The 23,035-nt window shown below is 43.2% G+C and overlaps 2 protein-coding genes across 2 annotated transcripts in view; both read left to right on the forward strand.

The window, feature by feature from the left end:
• The window catches only part of LOC109735745 (uncharacterized), a 157,307-nt gene that overhangs the window by 112,962 nt on the left and 21,310 nt on the right, over nt 1-23,035 (forward strand). The gene's annotated exons all lie outside the window — the stretch shown is intronic.
• LOC141025523 (uncharacterized) lies at nt 530-1,805 on the forward strand. The gene has a single exon (XM_073500996.1). The coding sequence runs from the start codon at nt 649-651 to the stop codon at nt 1,540-1,542; it is 894 nt and encodes a 297-aa protein (XP_073357097.1). The 5' UTR covers nt 530-648; the 3' UTR covers nt 1,543-1,805.

Raw genomic sequence — 23,035 nt, forward strand, 5'->3', positions numbered from 1 at the left:
GCTGTAAAATGTTGATAGAATATAGAACTAGTATTTTTCATGCATATTGAGAGAAATAAAAATAGTGGGGCTGATGAAGTGCGACGTGTCATGTTGAGAGAAATAGTATAAGTAACATTTTCCATGGATGTTTTGAGAGAAATAAAAATAGTGGTGTGGATGAGGCGGCATGTGTGCATGTTGAGATAAATAGAAATAGTGGGATCATTTTCCTGTTGTCTTGCTGCACTACCAGGTCTTTCTGATCCCACGCGCCCCACTGCCCTGCGACGGCGAAACCGACGGCGACAACCCGTTGCTCGAATCGGAGTGGCCCCCTGCGTCATACTTCATCCATGTGTTCTCGTCGGTGACTCGGCGATGGGAGAAGACAACCTTCCTTCGGGAAGGGGAGGCTGCAGGGATCGTCGCCAACATGCAGTGGAATTTGTGGTATGATCACTATCGTTATCAGTATATAGTTATCATGCCGTCTACCAGCACCAGCAAAGCGCGCTCTACATCCATTGCCGGCATGGCTATCTTACCAGGTACCGTAGTAGCTCCCTCCTCAGTTGTCATTCTCTTTCAACAAATGCGATGGGTATACCACGATGATCCACTCGTGCTGTTATTAATCTACTTTATCCTAATGTTTATGTTTGTAGAATGTCCTTGTCAAATCACACATACAGAGTAATTAAACTACCAGGTGCCAGTGAATTGATGGGATACCCCAATAACCAGCATCTCGGGAGATCGTTGAGAGGGGTGTATTATGCAATACTTGATGACCGAAATCGACTTCAGGTTTGGTATCTCAGTGAATCATGCGGTCGAATAGAATGGATATTAAAACATGATACATGTCTTAAGACCTTTGAACATGATGACTATGCTCAACAAGTGGGCAGACAATGGATCTTACAAGATGTTAACTACCGTAAGTGGTGCTCTGAAGATCCCGAGAATCACAAAGCGACCATGGAAGAGAAATATGATTGGAACTCTGATGAGGATAACGTTATTGACACTGAAAACGTCGTTGAAGAGGCTGAAGACGTCGATGAAGATTATTTCCTCCTTGGGTTTCATCCTTACAAGGAGGTTGTCTTCTTGATTTCATCTGCAATAACAACCAGAGGACTGGCCTATGACTGGAGTATCTCAAAATTTCAGGACCTGGGCAGTTCAAGGCCATGGATGGGAGCAGTTTACGATGAACCACCATATGGAAAGACAGACGCATCTTTCCCGTACACGCCTTGCTGGATGGGCGAGTTTCCTGGAAATGAATTAGAATCTCTATTTGAAGACGAGAAGCTATATAGGGAAAAGTTGGAACAAGAAGCTCAACTTAAGGACGAATCCAACTGTACCTACATGGGCGAGTATGAGCTGCGCAAGCACTGCGGGCGCGCCAAGAGGGTGAAGGACTCTGCCGCCAAGGTTCGTCGCAAACGCCACATCGCGGCTCGGCAGGAACCCACGGTCACCATCATGAACTGCAAGGCGATTCTCACCGGGGAAACAAAGTTCAACCTTGGCAAGGCCACCATATAGCTAGTCACTGCCATCGTTGGATCCTACCTACTTGATTAGTTTCCTGGAAACAAAGATGAGTAGGTACTTGCAAATCAGATGCCCTAATCGTTCGCCAGGTTCATTTATTATGCCTTACTTATCTATTTATGCTCAGCGTCGGAGCCTTGTCTTGGTACTCTGCACAATTCGGTTTGCCTTATAGACTATGTGACTTTGTTATTCCCGTCTATGTGACTTTATCATTCCCAATTTTTTATTTTTTTTGAAACAAGGCAAAGAAAGCTAACAATGTCCACCAGTAATTTTGAAGGATCCCTCAGCGTATATGTATGCATATATACTGATATACACATACATAAAAAATAAAATATCTTTGCGGCGCCTCACTTTGTGGTCTCACCGCCTTAGGAAGGTGGAAGACAAAATTCATGCCGGTCTCTGGCGAGACTTCTTTACTTCTCGCCTTGTCTAGTTTGTAAAAACAAAAACAAAAAATAAAAATTTATTCAGGTGGGGAGCCTTTCCCTCATGATAGTTTCAACAAAAATGTGCAAATGAGCCGGTGTATTCACCGATGTGAAACAGTGTTACTTTGGATAGGATATATAGTTTACCTATGTTTGTTTGAGCAGCTAACTGTATATGGGAACTTTCACCTTGTTTTTGTACGTAGTGAACTAGTGATGATGGCTCTCGTGGGTAACTCAGCGCGAGCATTCACATCCAGTGAGTGAAAAAAGGTTTAACTAAACGGCAATAGAAATTTTGAAAACTCTTCCTGTATTATGTTCGGTTCTTTCTTTTTCTCGAACGCTTGCAAAACCTTGGGCACAACAGATTCTTCCAATGACGCAAATAAATAATAGTCAATTCATGGTCTTTCATCTGTTAAAAAAAATCCGTGGTCTTTCCCAATAATAAATAAATAATGTTGTACAACACGTGTAAATGGTGTCAATTAGCTATTTTCGTTTATAGGAATAGGATTTTATTCACTGTATAATAGCAACGTCATTTACAAGTTGTGATGAAATAAAGTTCGGGGATTTGAATTGCAAAAAGCTGATGTTCTAGAATGGAAAGTAGCCTTTGCTCGGCTATCAGCAACATGATTAGGGCTATAGAGTCCTAAGCAATCTATGGCGATTGGAGGAGTCCAATGTCGGTCCGGTCTCCTTGACTTGTATGACACAAATGCCGATATCCTTCTTCTTGGAGAGCCCATAAGCCAGGCTAGAGTCTGTAGCCCAATATTAGCATGGGGGGCCTACGTCGGCCTGATGGGTTGAGTTACGGTGTCCAGTGGCACCCCTGGACCATGGCACCGTACTTGCTGAAATTGATCATGGGCATGATGGCGTTGGAGAATATGTCCATGATCGCCTTCATACAAGTCGTTGCCTCGACGCTAGCTCTCGTGATGATGAGCGTGTCATCCGCGTATTGACGCAGGGGACATGAGGCATCGTCGGCTAGGTGCTGTCGGGGTAGTGGATCCTGCGCAATGAACCGATGGAGAATGTCTGTGACGAGAAGGAAGAGGTAGGGAAGGATCGGTCGTATTGTCGCAGGCCCCTCTTGCAGCTAATTCGTTTGTAATTCAACATGTTAACAGAGCTGCCAATCTCCGAGCCCAATTGTGTGCGGAGCATTCTTGCTCGCTTCAGCCAAGTGGGGGTTGACCTAACTTAGCTCCTTCCTTCTTGGTCACTAGCCTCATGGGTGATGACTCCATGACCATTTTTATTTAATAAATGCTCTCAATTTCCGCAACAAAAAAGCAAACAAAAATAGATGAGCCAAAATACAATATATCGTCTGAGTTATACATTATCCGAGGTTCACACCTCGTTCCAGTTGTGAAACTTTGGGGTTGACACCAGAGTCGCTTGATCACACTTGCCAATCAAGACATTCAATAACACAGAAGAACTCATTGCACAATCATGATTAGCAGACCAACAAACACAACATGTACGGGGAGAAACTTCGAAGCTCTTGGTCATTAATCTTTAGTTGATTTGTGTACAAGATCAAGTGAGCTACTCGACACCCTTGTGTTTTTATTTATTTATCAAACTCTCCCAAAAGGAGACCATATATAGCCATCCATTCCTTAGCCCATAAGAAATCTTGCTTCATAAGTTTGCTACACTCCTTGGTCACCAAGTTACTTCATCTCTCAAAGCTTATCTATGAGCTAGCTTAGCCAAGAAAACTTGTATGGTCATCTGTATCTAGACAAAATGTGTCTAGATACATGTATCTAGATAAATCTAAAACTATCTTTTTAGGATGAACATATTATTGCTAAATGTTTGTATTACGGTATTAGCTGTATAATTACGTGTTATAACACGTGGTTTCAAACAATTCCAAATATATTTCGCCATATTAAAAAAATCGTCAATTGGCATGCGCGTGCGTGCGTCCGTGTTAGGTGTGACCAGATCGCGCGTGGGTTTCCTCTCAGCCGATGTATAAGTACAGCGTGAGACAGTAGGTGGAGAGGAATGTGTGATGTACAGCGTGACACAGCGAGAGTAGTATGAACTGTCTTCATACACGCTGAACCCCAAATCCCAGCTTCTTCTGTTCGTTCTCTAGCCCCCAATTCTAATCTAGATCTGGATCCAGGAGTGTGATCTCAAACCGAGATCGATCGATCAATGCTCGCCAGATCAAAGCCTTTGATTTCGATGTGTGCGGATATTCACAGATTAAGCCCATAAACTACACATATTCTACTTATTGATCATCGGTTGCCATCTGTTCTACGATATGGTTCATCAGTTGCCCCTTTTCAGGGTGGGATTATCAGTGACATGTAGGAGTAGTACTATTGTAGTAATATATTTTTTACAGCATATCAGAAAGTCTATTCCAAACAATTATGTGATAAGCCTTTGTTACTTCATTACCATCAAGTAACAGTTATGTCTGGTTTTACTGAACAAAGCTATGCGGTTCATCGACCTATTTATAATCAACTTTCGCTGAAAATACTCCCTAGGAAGCTGCGGGAGGGTTTTACTTTGTGGGCTTTTAGGCTTCTCATCAAGTGTTGCTTTCAAGGTGATGGGTTCAATCCTGATATTTTACTGGGTTCAAGCACATACATATATGTGTGTAGATGCTTTGTCTAACATGTCCTTCGTAGGAGCTACCGTTTTCTCGTGCCCCGCCACCATCTGAGAAATTTAGGTTCCCTCGCCTCCGCCTAGGGGGGGGGGGGGGTCGGATCTTCAAGACCTCTATGTTCTTTATCAACGTCTAGTGATCATCATAGTTTTGTGAAAATAAATTTTCTCTCGTTCTTTTGGCGGTGCCATGAGGTTAGAGAGTTTTCCGTCCTCGCAGATCCGGTTATTCGGATCTGATGAATTAATGTTGCTGCGTCAAGCTTTTTTTGTTGGTCTGATTCTTTGTGGAGGTGAAATCTTTCATCGACACCATAATGAAGATATAGTGATTCGACGGCCTGCCCTCTAGGGGATCTTCCCCAGCCAAAGTACGTTCATCGATCAAAGCTTTCCATCCTTTTGGATGAGTGACTCAAGGCGCTTTTAAAAACCATTATTGGTAATATTCGTGTGGGTGAAAGAGTGACAACATTGTTGCTCCAGTCCAATTGCAGCCTCTTTACCGAAGTCTTCGAAGTATTTCTTCGAGCAAAGATTGATATCACGAAGGTGTTTTCAAGAGATTGTTGGAAATATGCCCTAGAGGCAATAATAAATTGGTTATTATTATATTTCCTTGTTCATGATAAACGTTTATTATCCATGCTAGAATTGTATTGATAGGAAACTCAGATACATGTGTGGATACATAGACAACATCATGTCCCTAGTAAGCCTCTAGTTGACTAGCTCGTTGATCAATAGATGGTTACGGTTTCCTGACCATGGACATTGGATGTCGTTGATAACGGGATCACATCATTAGGAGAATGATGTGATGGACAAGACCCAATCCTAAGCCTAGCACAAGATCGTGTAGTTCGTTTGCTCAGAGCTTTTCTAATGTCAAGTATCATTTCCTTAGACCATGAGATTATGCAACTCCCGGATACCGTAGGAATGCTTTGGGTGTACCAAACGTCACAACGTAACTGGGTGACTATAAAGGTGCACTACAGGTATCTCCGAAAGTGTCTGTTGGGTTGGCACGAATCGAGACTGGGATTTGTCACTCCGTGTAAACGGAGAGGTATCTCTGGGCCCACTCGGTAGGACATCATCATAATGTGCACAATGTGACCAAGGAGTTGATCACGGGATGATGTGTTACGGAACGAGTAAAGAGACTTGCCGGTAACGAGATTGAACAAGGTATCGGGATACCGACGATCGAATCTCGGGCAAGTAACATACCGATAGACAAAGGGAATTGTATACGGGATTGATTGAATCCTCGACATCGTGGTTCATCCGATGAGATCATCGAGGAGCATGTGGGAGCCAACATGGGTATCCAGATCCCGCTGTTGGTTATTGACCGGAGAGTCGTCTCTGTCATGTCTGCGTGTCTCCCGAACCCGTAGGGTCTACACACTTAAGGTTCGGTGACGCTAGGGTTATAGAGATATTAGTATGCGGTAACCCGAAAGTTGTTCGGAGTCCCGGATGAGATCCCGGACGTCACGAGGAGTTCCGGAATGGTCCGGAGGTAAAGATTTATATATGGGAAGTCTTATTTTGGTCGCCGGAAAAGTTTCGCACTTTATCGGTATTGTACCGGGAGTGCCGAAAGGGGTCCGGGGGTCCACCAAGGGGGTCCACCAGCCCCGGGGGGCCACATGGGCTGTAGGGGGTGCGCCTTGGCCTATATGGGCCAAGGGCACCAGCCCCAAGAGGCCCATGCGCCAAGAGATAAGAAAAACGAAGAGTCCTAAAGGGGGAAGGCACCTCCGAGGTGCCTTGGGGGGAAGGACTCCTCCCTGGCCGCACCCTTCCTGGGAGGAAGGGCCAAGGCTGCGCCCCCCTCTCCCTTGTCCCTATATATAGTGGGGGAGAGGGAGGGCAGCAATACCTAAGCCCCTGGCGCCTCCCTCTCCCTCCCGTGCCCTGCCGGGATCCCGCTACTTCCACCACCACGCCGTCGTGCTGCTGGATCTCCATCAACCTCTCCTCCCCCCTTGCTGGATCAAGAAGGAGGAGACGTCGCTGCTCCGTACGTGTGTTGAACGCGGAGGTGCCGTCCGTTCGGCGCTAGGATCATCGGTGATTTGTATCATGACGAGTATGACTCCATCAACCCCGTTCTCTTGAACGCTTCCGCTCGCAATCTACAAGGGTATGTAGATGCACTCCCCTTCCCCTCGTTGCTAGATTACTCCATAGATTGATCTTGGTGATGCGTAGAAAATTTTGAATTTCTGCTACGTTCCCCAACAGTGGTATCAGAGCTAGGTCTATGCGTAGTTTCTATGCACGAGTAGAACACAAAGCAGTTGTGGGCGTAGATGTTGCCAATTCTTCTTGCCGCTACTAGTCTTATCTTGTTTCGGCGGCATTGTGGGATGAAGCGGCCCGGACCGACCTTACACGTACGCTTACGTGAGACAGGTTCCACCGACTGACATGCACTAGTTGCATAAGGTGGCTAGCGGGTGTCTGTCTCTCCCACTTTAGTCGGAACGGATTCGATGAAAAGGGTCCTTATGAAGGGTAAATAGAAATTGGCATATCACGTTGTGGTTTTACGTAGGTAAGAAACGTTCTTGCTAGAAACCTATACAAGCCACGTAAAAACTTGCAACAACAATTAGAGGACGTCTAACTTGTTTTTGCAGCATGTGCTATGTGATGTGATATGGCCAGAAGATGTGATGAATGATATATGTGATGTATGAGATTGATCATATTCTTGTAATAGGGATCACGACTTGCATGTCGATGATTATGACAACCGGCAGGAGCCATAGGAGTTGTCTTTATTTTTTGCATGACCTGCGTGTCATTGAATAACGCCATGTAAATTACTTTACTTTATTGCTAAGCGCGTTAGCCATAGAAGTAGAAGTAATCGTTGGCGTGACAACTTCATAAAGACACAATGATGGAGATCATGATGATGGAGATCATGGTGTCATGCCGGTGACAAAGATGATCATGGTGCGCCGAAGATGGAGATCAAAGGAGCAAAATGATATTGGCCATATCATGTCACTATTTGATTGCATGTGATGTTTATCATGTTATGCATCTTATTTGCTTAGAACGACGGTAGCATAAATAAGATGATCCCTCACTAAAATTTCAAGAGACGTGTTCCCCCTAACTGTGCACCGTTGCGAAGGTTCGTTGTTTCGAAGCACCACGTGATGATCGGGTGTGATAGATTCTAACGTTCGAATACAACGGGTGTTGACGAGCCTAGCATGTACAGACATGGCCTCGGAACACAAGCAAAACACTTAGGTTGACTTGACGAGCCTAGCATGTACAGACATGGCCTCGGAACACAAGAGACCGAAAGGTCGAACATGAGTCGTATAGTAGATACGATCAACATGGAGATGTTCACCGATGATGACTAGTCCGTCTCACGTGATGATCGGACACGGCCTAGTTTGACTCGGATCATGTATCACTTAGATGACTAGAGGGATGTCTATCTGAGTGGGAGTTCAATAATCAGATGAACTTCATTATCATGAACATAGTCAAAAGGTCTTTGCAAATTATGTCATACGCTTTAGTTCTACTGTTTAAGATATGTTCCTAGAGAAAATTTAGTTGAAAGTTGGTAGTAGCAATTATGCGGACTAGGTCCGTAAACTGAGGATTGTCCTCATTGCTGCACAGAAGGCTTATGTCCTTAATGCACCGCTCGGTGTGCTGAACCTCAGCGTCGTCTGTGGATGTTGCGGAACATCTGACATACACGTTTTGATGACTACGTGATAGTTCAGTGCGTATGCTAACGGTTTAGAATTGTGGCACCAAAGACGGTTTTGAAACGTCGCAGAACATATGAGATGTTCCGAAGACTGAAATTGGGATTTCAGACTAGTGCCCTCGTCAAGAGGTATGAGACCTCTGACAAGTTTCTTAAGCCTGCATACTAAGGGAGAAAAGCTCAATCTTTGAGCATGTGCTCAGATTGTCTGAGTGCCACAATCGCTAGAATCGAGTGGGAGTTAATCTCCCAGATGAGATAGTGATGGTTCTCCATAGTCACTGCCACCAAGCTAGTAGAGCTTCGTGATGAACTATAACATATCAGGGATAGACATGATGATCCTTGAGCAACTCGCGATGTTTGACACCGCGAAAGTAGAAATCAAGAAGGAGCATCAATTGTTGATGGTTAGTAAAACCACTAGTTTCTAGAAGGGCAAGGGCAAAAGGGATACTGCATGAAACAGCAAGTCATTTGCTGCTCTAGTGAAGAATCCCAAGGTTGAACCCAAACCTCAGACTAAGTGCTTCTGTAATGAGAGGAACGGTCACTGAAGCAGTACTACCCTAGATACTTGGTAGATGAGAAGGCAGGCAAGGTCGACAGAAGTATATTGGATATACATTATATGAATGTGTACTTTACTAGTACTCCTAGCGGCACCAGGGTATTAGATACCGGTTCGGTTGCTAAGTGTTAGTAACTCGAAATAAAAGCTGCGGAATAAACGGAGACTAGCTAAAGGTGAGATGACGATATGTGTTGGAAGTGTTTCCAAGGTTGATGTGATCAAGCATCGCATGCTCCCTCTACCATCGAGATTTGGTGTTTGCGTTGAGCATGATTGGATTATGTTTATCGCAATACAGTTATTCATCTAAGGAGAATAATGGTTACTCTGTTTATTTGAATAATATCTTCAATGGACTTGCACCTAAAATGAATCTCGATCGTAGTGATACACATGTTCATGCCAAAAGTAATGATAGTACCACATACTTGTGGCACTGCTATTTGAGTCATATTGGGATAAAACGCATGAAGAAGCTCCATGTAGATGGATCTTTGGACTCACTCGTTTTTGAAAAGATTGAGACATGCAAACCATGTCTATTGGTATATATGCATGAAGAAACTCCATGCAGATGGATCGTTTGGACTCACTTGATTTTGAATCACTTGAGACATGCAAATCATACCACATGGGCAAGATGACTGATAGGCCTCGTTTTCAGTAAGATGGAACAAGAGAGCAACTTGTTGGAAGTAATACATTTTGATGTGTGCAGTCCAATGAGTGTTGAGGCATGCAGTGGATATCGTTATGTTCTTACTTCACAGATGATTTGAGTAGATGCTGAGTGTATTTACTTGATGAAACACAAGTCTGAATTATTGAAAGGTTCAAGTAATTTCAGAGTGAAGTTGAAGATCGTCGTGACAAGAGGATAAAATGTCTATGATATGATCATAGAGATATCTGAGTTACGAGTTTGGCACACAATTAAGACATTGTGGAAAGTGTTTCACAATTAATACCGCCTGGAACACCATAGTGTGATGGTGTGTCCGGACATCATAGCTGCACCCTATTGGATATGGTGCATACCATGATGTCTCTTATCAAATTACCACTATCATTTATGGGTTAGGCATTAGAGACAACCGCATTCACTTTAAAAGGGGCACCACGCAATTCTGTTGAGACGACACCGTTTAGAGAAACCTGAGTTGTCGTTTCTTAAAAGTTTGGGGCTGCGATGCTTATGTGAAAAAGTTTCAGGCTGATAAGCTCGAACCCAAAGCGGATAAATGCGTCTTCATAGAATACCCAAAACAGTTGGGCATACCTCCTATTTCAGATCTGGAAGCAAAAGTAATTGCTTCTAGTAACAGGTCCTTTCTCGAGGAAAAGTTTCTCTCGAAAGAATTGAGTGGGAGGATGGTGGAGACTTGATAAGGTTATTGAACCGTCACTTCAACTAGTGTGTAGCAGGGCACAGGAAGTTGTTCCTGTGGCACCTACACCAATTGAAGTGGAAGCTTATGATAGTGATCATGAAACTTCGGATCAAGTCACTACCAAACCTCGTAGGACGACGAGGATGCGTGCTACTTCAGAGTGGTACGTGATCCTGTCTGAGATATCATGTTGTTGGACAATACTGAACCTACGAGCTATGGAGAAGCGATGGTGGGCCCATATTCCGACAAATGGTTAGAAGCCATGAAATCCGAGATAAATGGATCTTTGAGAAGAAGACGGACGTGGACGGTAATGTTACTGTCTATGAAGCTCGACTTGTGGCAAAGAGTATTTCCACAAGTTCAAGGAGTTGACTACGATGAGATTTTCTCATCCGTAGCGATGCTTAAGTCCGTCGGAATCATGTTAGCATTAGCTGCATTAATGAAATCTGGCAGATGGATGTCAAAAACAAGTTTCCTTACCAGTTTTCGTAAGGAAAGGTTGTATGTGATACAATCAGAAAGGTTTTGTCGATCCTAAGGATGCTAAAAGGTATGCTAGCTCCAACGATCCTTCCATGGATTAGAGCAAGCATCTCGGAGTCAGAATATACGCTTTGATGGAGTGATCAAAGTTTTTGGGCTTATACAAAGTTTGTTAGAAACTTGTATTTACAATAAAGTGAGTGGGAGCGCTACAACATTTCTGATAAGTATATGTGAATGACATATTGTTGATCCGAAATGATGTAATATTTCTGGAAAGCATAAAGGGTTGTTTGAAAGGAGTTTTTCAAAGGAAGACCTGGATAAAGCTGCTTACATATTGGGCATCAAGATCTATAGAGATAGATCAAGACGCCTGATGATACTTTCAAAGAACGCACACCTTGACATGATTTTGAAAGAGTTCAAAATAGATCAGCAAAGAAGGAATTCTTGGCTGTGTTACAAGGTGTGAGTATTGAGTAAGACTCAAGAGCTGACCACAGCAAAAGAAGAGAAAGGACGAAGGTCGTCCCCTATGCTTCAGACATAGGCTCTACAGTATGCTATGCTGTGTACCGCACATGAAGTGTGCCTTGCCATGAGTTGGTCAAGGGGTACAATAGTGATCCGGGAATGGATCACATGACAGCGGTCGAACTTATCCTTAGTATCTAGTGAACTAAGGATTTTCTCAATTATGGAGGTGAAAAGGAGTTCGTCGTAAAGAGTTACGTCGATGCGAACTTTGACACTAATCCGGATGACTCTGAGTAGTAAACCGGATTCGTATAGTAGAGCAATTATTTGAAATGGCTCCAAATAGCGCGTGGTAGCATCCACAAGATGACATAGATATTCGTAAAGCACACACGGATCTGAAAGGTTCAGACCCGTTGACTAATAACCTCTCTCACAAGCATAACATGATCAAAACAGAACTCATTGAGTTTAATCACATAGTGATGTGAACTAGATTGTTGACTCTAGTAAACTCTTTGGATGTTGGTCACATGGTGATGTGACCTATGAGTGTTAATCACATGGTGATGTGGACTAGATTATTGACTCTAGTGCAAGTGGGAGACTGTTGGAAATATGCCCTAGAGGCAATAATAAATTGGTTATTATTATATTTCCTTGTTCATGATAAACGTTTATTATCCATGCTAGAATTGTATTGATAGGAAACTCAGATACATGTGTGGATACATAGACAACATCATGTCCCTAGTAAGCCTCTAGTTGACTAGCTCGTTGATCAATAGATGGTTATGGTTTCCTGACCATGGACATTGGATGTCGTTGATAACGGGATCACATCATTAGGAGAATGATGTGATGGACAAGACCCAATCCTAAGCCTAGCACAAGATCGTGTAGTTCGTTTGCTCAGAGCTTTTCTAATGTCAAGTATCATTTCCTTAGACCATGAGATTGTGCAACTCCCGGATACCGTAGGAATGCTTTGGGTGTACCAAACGTCACAACGTAACTGGGTGACTATAAAGGTGCACTACAGGTATCTCCGAAAGTGTCTGTTGGGTTGGCACGAATCGAGACTGGGATTTGTCACTCCGTGTAAACGGAGAGGTATCTCTGGGCCCACTCGGTAGGACATCATCGTAATGTGCACAATGTGACCAAGGAGTTGATCACGGGATGATGTGTTACGGAACGAGTAAAGAGACTTGCCGGTAACGAGATTGAACAAGGTATCTTGATACCGACGATCGAATCTCGGGCAAGTAACATACCGATAGACAAAGGGAATTGTATACGGGATTGATTGAATCCTCGACATCGTGGTTCATCCGATGAGATCATCGAGGAGCATGTGGGAGCCAACATGGGTATCCAGATCCCGCTGTTGGTTATTGACCGGAGAGTCGTCTCTGTCATGTCTGCGTGTCTCCCGAACCCGTAGGGTCTACACACTTAAGGTTCGGTGATGCTAGGGTTATAGAGATATTAGTATGCGGTAACCCGAAAGTTGTTCGGAGTCCCGGATGAGATCCCGGATGTCACGAGGAGTTCCGGAATGGTCCGGAGGTAAAGATTTATATATGGGAAGTCTTATTTTGGTCGCCGGAAAAGTTTCGCACTTTATCGGTATTGTACCGGGAGTGCCGAAAGGGGTCCGGGGGTCCACCAAGGGGGTCCACCAGCCCCGGGGGGCCACATGGGCTGTAGGGGGTGCGCCTTGGCCTATATGGGCCAAGGGCACCAGCCCCAAGAGGCCCATGCGCCAAGAGATAAGAAAAACGGAGAGTCCTAAAGGGGGAAGGCACCTCCGAGGTGCCTTGGGGGGGAAGGACTCCTCCCTGGCCGCACCCTTCCTTGGAGGAAGGGCCAAGGCTGCGCCCCCCTCTCCCTTGTCCCTATATATAGTGGGGGATAGGGAGGGCAGCAATACCTAAGCCCCTGGCGCCTCCCTCTCCCTCCCGTGACACCTCTTCCTCCCCGCTTGCGCTTGGCGAAGCCCTGCCGGGATCCCGCTACTTCCACCACCACGCCGTCGTGCTGCTGGATCTCCATCAACCTCTCCTCCCCCCTTGCTGGATCAAGAAGGAGGAGACGTCGCTGCTCCGTACGTGTGTTGAACGCGGAGGTGCCGTCCGTTCGGCGCTAGGATCATCGGTGATTTGGATCACGACGAGTACGACTCCATCAACCCCGTTCTCTTGAACGCTTCCGCTCGCGATCTACAAGGGTATGTAGATGCACTCCCCTTCCCCTCGTTGCTAGATTACTCCATAGATTGATCTTGGTGATGCGTAGAAAATTTTGAATTTCTGCTACGTTCCCCAACAGAGATTTCATTGCAAATTTTAGGCTGAGGAGTTATTTTGTATTTTCTTGTATCTTAGGTCCATATTAGTGCACCTGTAATTGTTATGAGTATGAATAAAGTTACAGGTGTTTCTAAAAAACCCGTGTATGTGTGTACATACCTGGCCAGAAAAATTGCCCCTTCACACACACACACACACACACACACACACACGCTCAGGCGGTGCACACACACATAGAAAAAAGTACGAATGAGGTCCTAGAGTACTTGCATAGAGGGATGATTTGTTTGGTTTCAAAAGTACAGGGTGATTTGTTTGGATTGGTTATTCCAAAGGTTTTTAAGTAACTAGTAAGATGCCCATGCGTTGCACCGAACACCAGAATGCATTGATACAGGAGTAGTTTATTTGGTAAAAAATGTGGAGGGTCCTCTCAACTATTAAAAATATCCATATCTTATTCAGATATTCAGTTATGTTGCTGAGCTCATAAGTATCAGGGGTATAGTGAATACAAATGAAAATAGGCAAGCACGTTCAAGTGTTTTATCTGTATGCAAAATTCATGAAATGTAGCACACAGCTAGAACAGTCCAACATGTTTGTTTCCAAAACATTAAGACTTCATTGAATTTTATTGCAATTATTTGAGCTCAGGAGCCAAGTTCATATCTCATCTTTCTTCTTCTATTTCGGCAGTAATCGGGTAAATGATTAGGAGGTACATAGAATTAAAGTCTAATGGGTAAGGACACTATTGTTGCTCTAGCCCCTTCCCTTCCCTATCTGGATCCTACTCCACGGCTGTAAGAAAACACAACTTTTCCTTAAAAAAGACTTTGCGCGACTTTCTCCAGTAAAAGCTTCACCTCTGTCATGTTTGCTCTGTAGTTGCACTTCAACGTCTCCTAACTCATACTCTTTGTATTGTAAAGAAAAAACTCCACGCTTCGTCAACTCCTCCACATACTTATAATTGTGCATCAAGCCTGTAACCTTTGCATGAATAATTATAACATATACAAAAATATAACATTTGTAATGATTGCCATATGTTGCATCTCTTTCCACATGGGATTTTCTCTCGACCTTGTGTTGCCTCCCCTGTGCACATGGTGTCCCATCTCACAATCGTAGATACATGTTGTGAATTAGTAACAATTCTTGTTTCACATATCAGATGGATATTACAAAGTTGCGACTTATTTCTACATTTCACTGTCAATTAGCACATCCAGGCACAAATCTTCTGCAAGTGGATGCTCATCGTAAATTAACAACATACTTGAGTTGCGGTTTGAACTTCTAACTGCAATTGCAAGCTAAAAATTGAATTGTATAGCAAACAGACCTTTTCTCGGCATACATCACATTTTCATGTATCCGTACAAATTCTGACTCAAGTTGTAGCTTGAACATTATCTTTGCAGGGCTCAGGCGGCTCCTGACCATCTACAGCTTGAAAGGCTAATTCACAAGGAGGAAGACTGAAAGTACTTGTACTGATCTACACATATGTTTACAAGATTATATGGCGTATATTATCTCTGCTGCTGTCGATGTCGACATCAAGGTATGTGTTAGTAAAAAAGATCCTTTAGATGAGATCATGGCACCCTAGAGATAGGTGAACATATAGTCCAAAATCAAGTACTGAACACCCAGTATTTTCTGCAATTTGAGCTCAGTATTTAGATGTTTGGCTGGAACTACAACTTCTGGAATTGCTAAGCCGAACGACTAACAACATATCTGAATTGTCATTGTGAAACGCAATTTACTGAGCTTAGATATACAAACAAATGCTCAACGTACAGAAGGCAATGCTTCTTGCAGGCAACCTTTGCTGTATATATATATCATTAGATTGCTGCTTAATAGAACAAACTTTCAGCCTCTTCTTACATTACATAAAGCAAGATTTGGCTGTAACGCCATGAAAACCAGTCACCTACTGCCTGGTACTTAAGCCAAGAACTCTGTGCTTAGTAAGATCAGGATCTTCTGGCAATTTTTTTTTTTTTGCATATTTCGGTTATCCTAAAAACAATCACATGCTGATTCTTATGCTTATTATAATTACCTTCCTTAGTGAGAAACACTTCTTAAATGCAATATTGCTTGTAAGATCAAGCATAATCGCTTTTTTAAAATGCAATAGTATTTTCTCGCAAGTTAAACTATCCTGCAAAACAGACACCAAATCACTTCAGTATAAACACAAAAATGAATTGAAAGCAATGATCACCTCACATTCAGCGATTGTTGTGGTCATTCAGGTTGATGCCAGAGGAGAGGCACTGAAGGAATGCACGCCAGCAGGCGCATCAGACTCCTTACATTGGCTTCGCAATCGCAAGACATGTGAGCGTTGGAGCCGATAACTACAAAATTTGAAAGATAAGACGATTGTGCTGATGCCAGATCTCCGAAATTACCAGGACGACGAGCATTCTCCAATACATATTATCATACCTGTTGGGGAACGTAGTAATTTCAAAAAATTTCCTACGCACACGCAAGAACATGGTGATGCATAGCGAGAGGGGAGAGTGTTGTCCACGTACCCTCCTAGACCGAAAGCGGAAGCGTTAACACAACGCGGTTGATGTAGTCGTACGTCTTCACGATCCGACCGATCAAGTACCGAACGTACGGCACCTCCGAGTTCAGCACACGTTCAGCTTGATGACGTCCCTCGAACTCCGATCCAGCCGAGTGTTGAGGGAGAGTTTCGTCAGCACGACGGCGTGGTGACAATGATGATGTTCTACCGACGCAGGGCTTCGCCTAAGCACCGCTACGATATTATCGAGGTGTAATATGGTGGAGGGGGGCACCGCACACGGCTAAAAGATCGTTGATCAATTGTGTGTCTAGAGGTGCCCCTACCCCCGTATATAAAGGTGCAAGGGGGGGTTTCGGCCGGCCTAAGGGAAAGGCGCGCCAGGAGGAGTCCTACTCCTACCGGGAGTAGGACTCCCCCCCCCTTTTCCATGTTGGACTAGGAGAGAAAGGGGGAAAAGGTGGAGGGGAGGAAGGAAGGGGGGGGCGCCGCCCCCCTCTCCTTGTCCTATTCGGACTGGGGGGGGGGGGGGAGGGGCGCGCGGCCCTGCCCTGGCCTCCTCTCCTCTCTTCCACCTAGGCCCACTAAGGCCCATTAAGTTACCGGGGGGGTTCCGGTAACCTCCCGGTACTCCGGAAAAATCCTGATTTCACACGGAACACTTCCGATGTCCAAACATAGGCTTCCAATATATCAATCTTTATGTCTCGACCATTTCGAGACTCCTCGTCATGTCCGTGATCACATCCGGGACTCCGAACAACCTTCGGTACATCAAACCATATAAACTCATAATATAACTGTCATCGTAACGTTAAGCGTGCGGACCCTACGGGTTCGAGAACTATGTAGACATGACCGAGACACCTCTCCGGTCAATAACCAATAGCGGAACCTGGATGCTCATATTGGTTCCTACATATTCTACGAAGATTTTATCGGTCAGACCGCATAACAACATACGTTGTTCCCTTTGTCATCGGTATGTTACTTGCCCGAGATTCGATCGTCGGTATCTCAATACCTAGTTCAATCTCGTTACCGGCAAGTCTCTTTACTCGTTCCGTAATACATCATCTCGCAACAAACTCATTAGTTGCAATGCTTGCAAGGCTTAAGTGATGTGCATTACCGAGAGGGCCCAGAGATACCTCTCCGACAATCGGAGTGACAAATCTTAATCTCGAAATACGCCAACCCTACAAGTACCTTCGGAGACACCTGTAGAGCACCTTTATAATCACCCAGTTACATTGTGACATTTGGTAGCACACAAAGTGTTCCTCCGGTAAACGGGAGTTGCATAATCTCATAGTCATAGGGACATGTATAAGTCATGAAGAAAGCAATAGCAACATACTAAACGATCGAGTGCTAAGCTAACGGAATGGGTCAAGTCAATCACATCATTCTCCTAATGATGTGATCCCGTTAATCAAATAACAACTCATGTCTATGGCTAGGAAACATAACCATCTTTGATCAACAAGCTAGTCAAGTAGAGGCATACTAGTGACACTCTGTTTGTCTATGTATTCACACATGTATTATGTTTCCGGTTAATACAATTCTAGCATGAATAATAAACATTTATCGTGATATAAGGAAATAAATAATAACTTTATTATTGCCTCTAGGGCATATTTCCTTCAGTCTCCCACTTGCACTAGAGTCAATAATCTAGTTCACATCGCCATGTGATTTAACATCAATAGTTCACATCACCATGTGATTAACACCCATAGTTCACATCGTCATGTGACCAACACCCAAAGGGTTTACTAGAATCAGTAATCTAGTTCACATCGCTTATGTGATTAACACCCAAAGAATACTAAGGTGTGATCATGTTTTGCTTGTGAGATAATTTTAGTCAATGGGTCTGTCACATTCAGAACCGTAAGTATTTTGCAAATTTCTATGTCTACAATGCTCTGCACGGAGCTACTCTAGCTAATTGCTCCCACTTTCAATATGTATCCAGATTGAGACTTAGAGTCATCTGGATCAGTTTCAAAACTTGCATCGACGTAACCCTTTACGACGAACCTTTTGTCACTTCCATAATCGAGAAACATATCCTTATTCCACTAAAGATAATTTTGACCGCTGTCCAGTGATCTACTCCTAGATCACTATTGTACTCCCTTGCCAAAATCAGTGTAGGGTATACAATAGATCTGGTACACAGCATGGCATACTTTATAGAACCTATGGCCGAGGCATAGGGAATGACTTTCATTCTTTTTCTATCTTCTGCCGTGGTCGGGCTTTGAGTCTTACTCAATTTCACACCTTGTAACACAGGCAAGAAACTCTTTCTTTGACTGTTCCATTTTGAACTACTTCAAAATCTTGTTAAGGTATGTACTCATTGAAAAAACTTATCAAGCGTCTTGATCTATCTCTATAGATCTTGATGCTCAATATGTAAGCAGCTTCACCGAGGTCTTTCTTTGAAAAACTCCTTTCAAACACTCCTTTATGCTTTGCAGAATAATTCTACATTATTTCCGATCAACAATATGTCATTCACATATACTTATCAGAAATGCTGTAGTGCTCCCACTCACTTTCTTGTAAATACAGGCTTCACCGCAAGTCTGTATAAAACTATATCCTTTGATCAACTTATCAAAGCGTATATTCCAACTCCGAGATGCTTGCACCAGTCCATAGATGGATCGCTGGAGCTTGCATATTTTGTTAGCACCTTTAGGATTGACAAAACCTTCTGGTTGCATCATATACAACTCTTCTTTAAGAATCCATTAAGGAATGCAGTTTTGTTTTGGCAGATTTCATAAAATGCGGCAATTGCTAACATGATTCGGACAGACTTAAGCATAGATACGAGTGAGAAACTCTCATCGTAGTCAACACCTTGAACTTGTCGAAAACCTTTTTTGCGACAATTCTAGCTTTGTAGACAGTAACACTACTATCACTATCTGTCTTCCTCTTGAAGATCCATTTTTTTATGGCTCGCCGATCATTGGGCAAGTCAATCAAAGTCCATACTTTGTTCTCATACATGGATCCCATCTCAGATTTCATGGTCTCAAGCCATTTTGCGGAATCTGGGCTCACCATCGCTTCTTCATAGTTCGTAGGTTCGTCATGGTCTAGTAACATAACCTCCAGAACAGGATTACCGTACCACTCTGGTGCGGATCTTAATCTGGTTGACCAACGAGGTTCAGTAATAACTTGATCTGAAGTTTCATGATCATTATCATTAACTTCCTCACTAATTGGTGTAGGTGTCGCAGAAACTGATTTCTGTGATGATCTACTTTCCAATAAGGAAGCAGGTACAGTTACCTCATCAAGTTCTACTTTCCTCCCACTCACTTCTTTTGAGAGAAACTCCTTCTCTAGAAAGGATCCATTCTTAGCAATGAATGTCTTGCCTTCGGATCTGTGATAGAGGGTGTACCCAACAGTCTCCTTTGGGTACCCTATGAAGACACATTTCTCCGATTTGGGTTTGAGCTTATCAGGATGAAACCTTTTTACATAAGCATCGCAACCCCAAACTTTAAGAAACAACAACTTTGGTTTCTTGCCAAACCACAGTTCATAAGATGTCGTCTCAACGGATTTAGATGGTACCCTATTTAACGTGAATGCAGCTGTCTCTAATGCATAACCCCAAAACGATAGTGGTAGATCGGTAAGAGACATCATATATCGCACCATATCTAATAAAGCACGGTTACGATGTTCGGACACACCATTACACCGTGGTGTTCCAGGTGGCGTGAGTACTGAAACTATTTCACATTGTTTTAACTGAAGGCCAAACTCGTAACTCAAATACTCTTCTCCACGATCAGATCGTAGAAACTTTATTTTCTTGTTACGATGATTTTCCGCTTCACTCTGAAATTATATGAACTTTTCAAATGTTTCAGACTTCTGTTTCATTAAGTAGATATACCCATATCTGCTCAAATCATCTGTGAAGGTCAGAAAATAATGATACCTGCTACGAGCCTCAATATTCATCGGACCACATACATCTGTATGTATGATTTCCAACAAATCTGTTGCTCTCTCCATAGTTCCGGAGAACGGCGTTTTAGTCATCTTGCCCATGAGGCACGGTTCGCAAGCATCAAGTGATTCATAATCAAGTGATTCCAAAATCCCATCAGTATGGAGTTTCTTCATGCGCTTTACACCAATATGACCTAAACGGCAGTGCCACAAATAAGTTGCACTATCATTATTAACTTTGCATCTTTTGGCTTCATTATTATGAATATGTGTATCACTACGATCGAGATCCAACAAACCATTTTATTGGGTGTATGACCATAGAAGGTTTTATTCATGTAAACAGAACAACAATTATTCTCTAATTTAAATGAATAACCGTATTGCAACAAACATGATCAAATCATATTCATGCTTAATGCAAACACCAAATAACACTTATTTAGTTTCAACACTAATCCCGAAAGTATAGGGAGTGTGCGATGATGATCATATCAATCTTGGAACTACTTCCAACACACATCGTCACCTCGCCTTTTACTAGTCTCTGTTTATTCTGCAACTCCCGTTTCGAGTTACTACTCTTAGCAACTGAACCAGTATCAAATACCGAGGGGTTGCTATAAACACTAGTAAAGTACACATCAATAACATGTATATCCAATATACCTTTGTTCACTTTGCCATCCTTCTTATCCACCAAATAGTTGGGGTAGTTCCGCTTCCAGTGACCAGTCCCTTTGCAGTAGAAGCACTTAGTCTCAGGCTTAGGACCAGACTTAGGCTTCTTCACTTGAGCAACAACTTGCTTGCCGTTCTTCTTGAAGTTCCCCTTCTTTCCTTTGCCCTTTTCTTGAAACTAGTGGTCTCGTCAACCATCAACACTTGATGTTTTTCTTGATTTCTACCTTCGTCGATTTCAGCATCACGAAGAGCTCGGGAATTACTTTCGTCATCCCTTGCATACTATAGTTCATCACGAAGTTCTACTAACTTGGTGATGGTGACTAGAGAATTCGGTCAATCACTATTTTATCTGGAAGATTAACTCCCACTTGATTCAAGCGATTGTAGTACCCAGACAATCTGAGCACATGCTCACTGCTTGAGCTATTCTCCTCCATCTTTTAGCTATAGAACTTGTTGGAGACTTCATATATCTCAACTCGGGTATTTGCTTGAAATATTAACTTCAACTCCTGGAACATCTCATATGGTCCATGACGTTCAAAACGTCTTTGAAGTCCCGATAATAAGCCGTTAAGCATGGTGCACTAAACTATCAAGTAGTCATCATATTGAGCTAGCCAAACGTTCATAACGTCTGCATCTGCTCCTGCAATAGGTCTGTCACCTAGCGATGCATCAAGGACATAATTGTTCTGTGCAGCAATGAGGATAATCCTTAGATCACGGATCCAATCCGCATCTTTGCTACTAACAACTTTCAACATATTTTTTCTCTAGGAACATATCAAAAAATAAACACAGGGAAGCAACAACGCGAGCTATTGATCTACAACATAATCTGAAAAATACTATCGGGACTAAGTTCATGATAAATTTAAGTTCAATTAATCATATTACTTAAGAACTCCCACTTAGATAGACATCCCTCTAATCCTCTAAGTGATCACGTGATCCATATCAACTAAACCATAACCGACCATCACGTGAAATGGAGTAGTTTTCAATGGTGAACATCACTATGTTGATCATATCTACTATATGATTCACGCTCGACCTTTCGGTCTCAGTGTTCCGAGGCCATATCTGCATATGCTAGGCTCGTCAAGTTTAACCTGAGTATTCCGCATGTGCAACTGTTTTGCACCCGTTGTATTTGAACGTAGAGCCTATCACACCCGATCATCATGTGGTGTCTCAGCACGAAGAACTTTCGCAACGGTGCATACTCAGGGAGAACACTTTTACCTTGAAATTTTAGTGAGAGATCATCTTATAATGCTACCGTCAATCAAAGCAAGATAAGATGCATAAAAGATAAACAACACATGCAATCAATATAAGTGATATGATATGGCCATCATCATCTTGTGCTTGTGATCTCCATCTCCGAAGCACCGTCATGATCACCATCGTCACCGGCGCGACACCTTGATCTCCATCGTAGCATCGTTGTCGTCTCGCCAACTATTGCTTTTACGACTATCGCTACCGCTTAGTGATAAAGTAAAACGATTACATGGCGATTGCATTTCATACAATAAAGCGACAACCATATGGCTCCTGCCAGTTGCTGATAACTCGGTTACAAAACATGATCATCTCATACAATAAAATATAGCATCATGTCTTGACCATATCACATCACAACATGCCCTGCAAAAACAAGTTAGACATCCTCTACTTTGTTGTTGCAAGTTTTACGTGGCTGCTACGGGCTTAGCAAGAACCGTTCTTACCTACGCATCAAAACCACAATGATAGTTTGTCAAGTTGGTGCTGTTTTAACCTTCGCAAGGACCGGGCGTAGCCACACTCGGTTCAACTAAAGTGAGAGAGACAGACACCCGCCAGTCACCTTTAAGCAACGAGTGCTCGCAACGGTGAAACCAGTCTCGCGTAAGCGTACGCGTAATGTCGGTCCGGGCCGCTTCATCTCACAATACCGCTGAACCAAAATATGACATGGTGGTAAGCAGTATGACTTATATCGCCCACAACTCACTTGTGTTCTACTCGTGCATATAACATCAACGCATAAAACCTGGCTCGGATGCCACTGTCGTGGAACGTAGTAATTTCAAAAAATTTCCTACGC

Source organism: Aegilops tauschii, chromosome 6 (genome assembly GCF_002575655.3).
Source record: "Aegilops tauschii subsp. strangulata cultivar AL8/78 chromosome 6, Aet v6.0, whole genome shotgun sequence".
Taxonomy (NCBI): Eukaryota; Viridiplantae; Streptophyta; class Magnoliopsida; order Poales; family Poaceae; genus Aegilops; species Aegilops tauschii.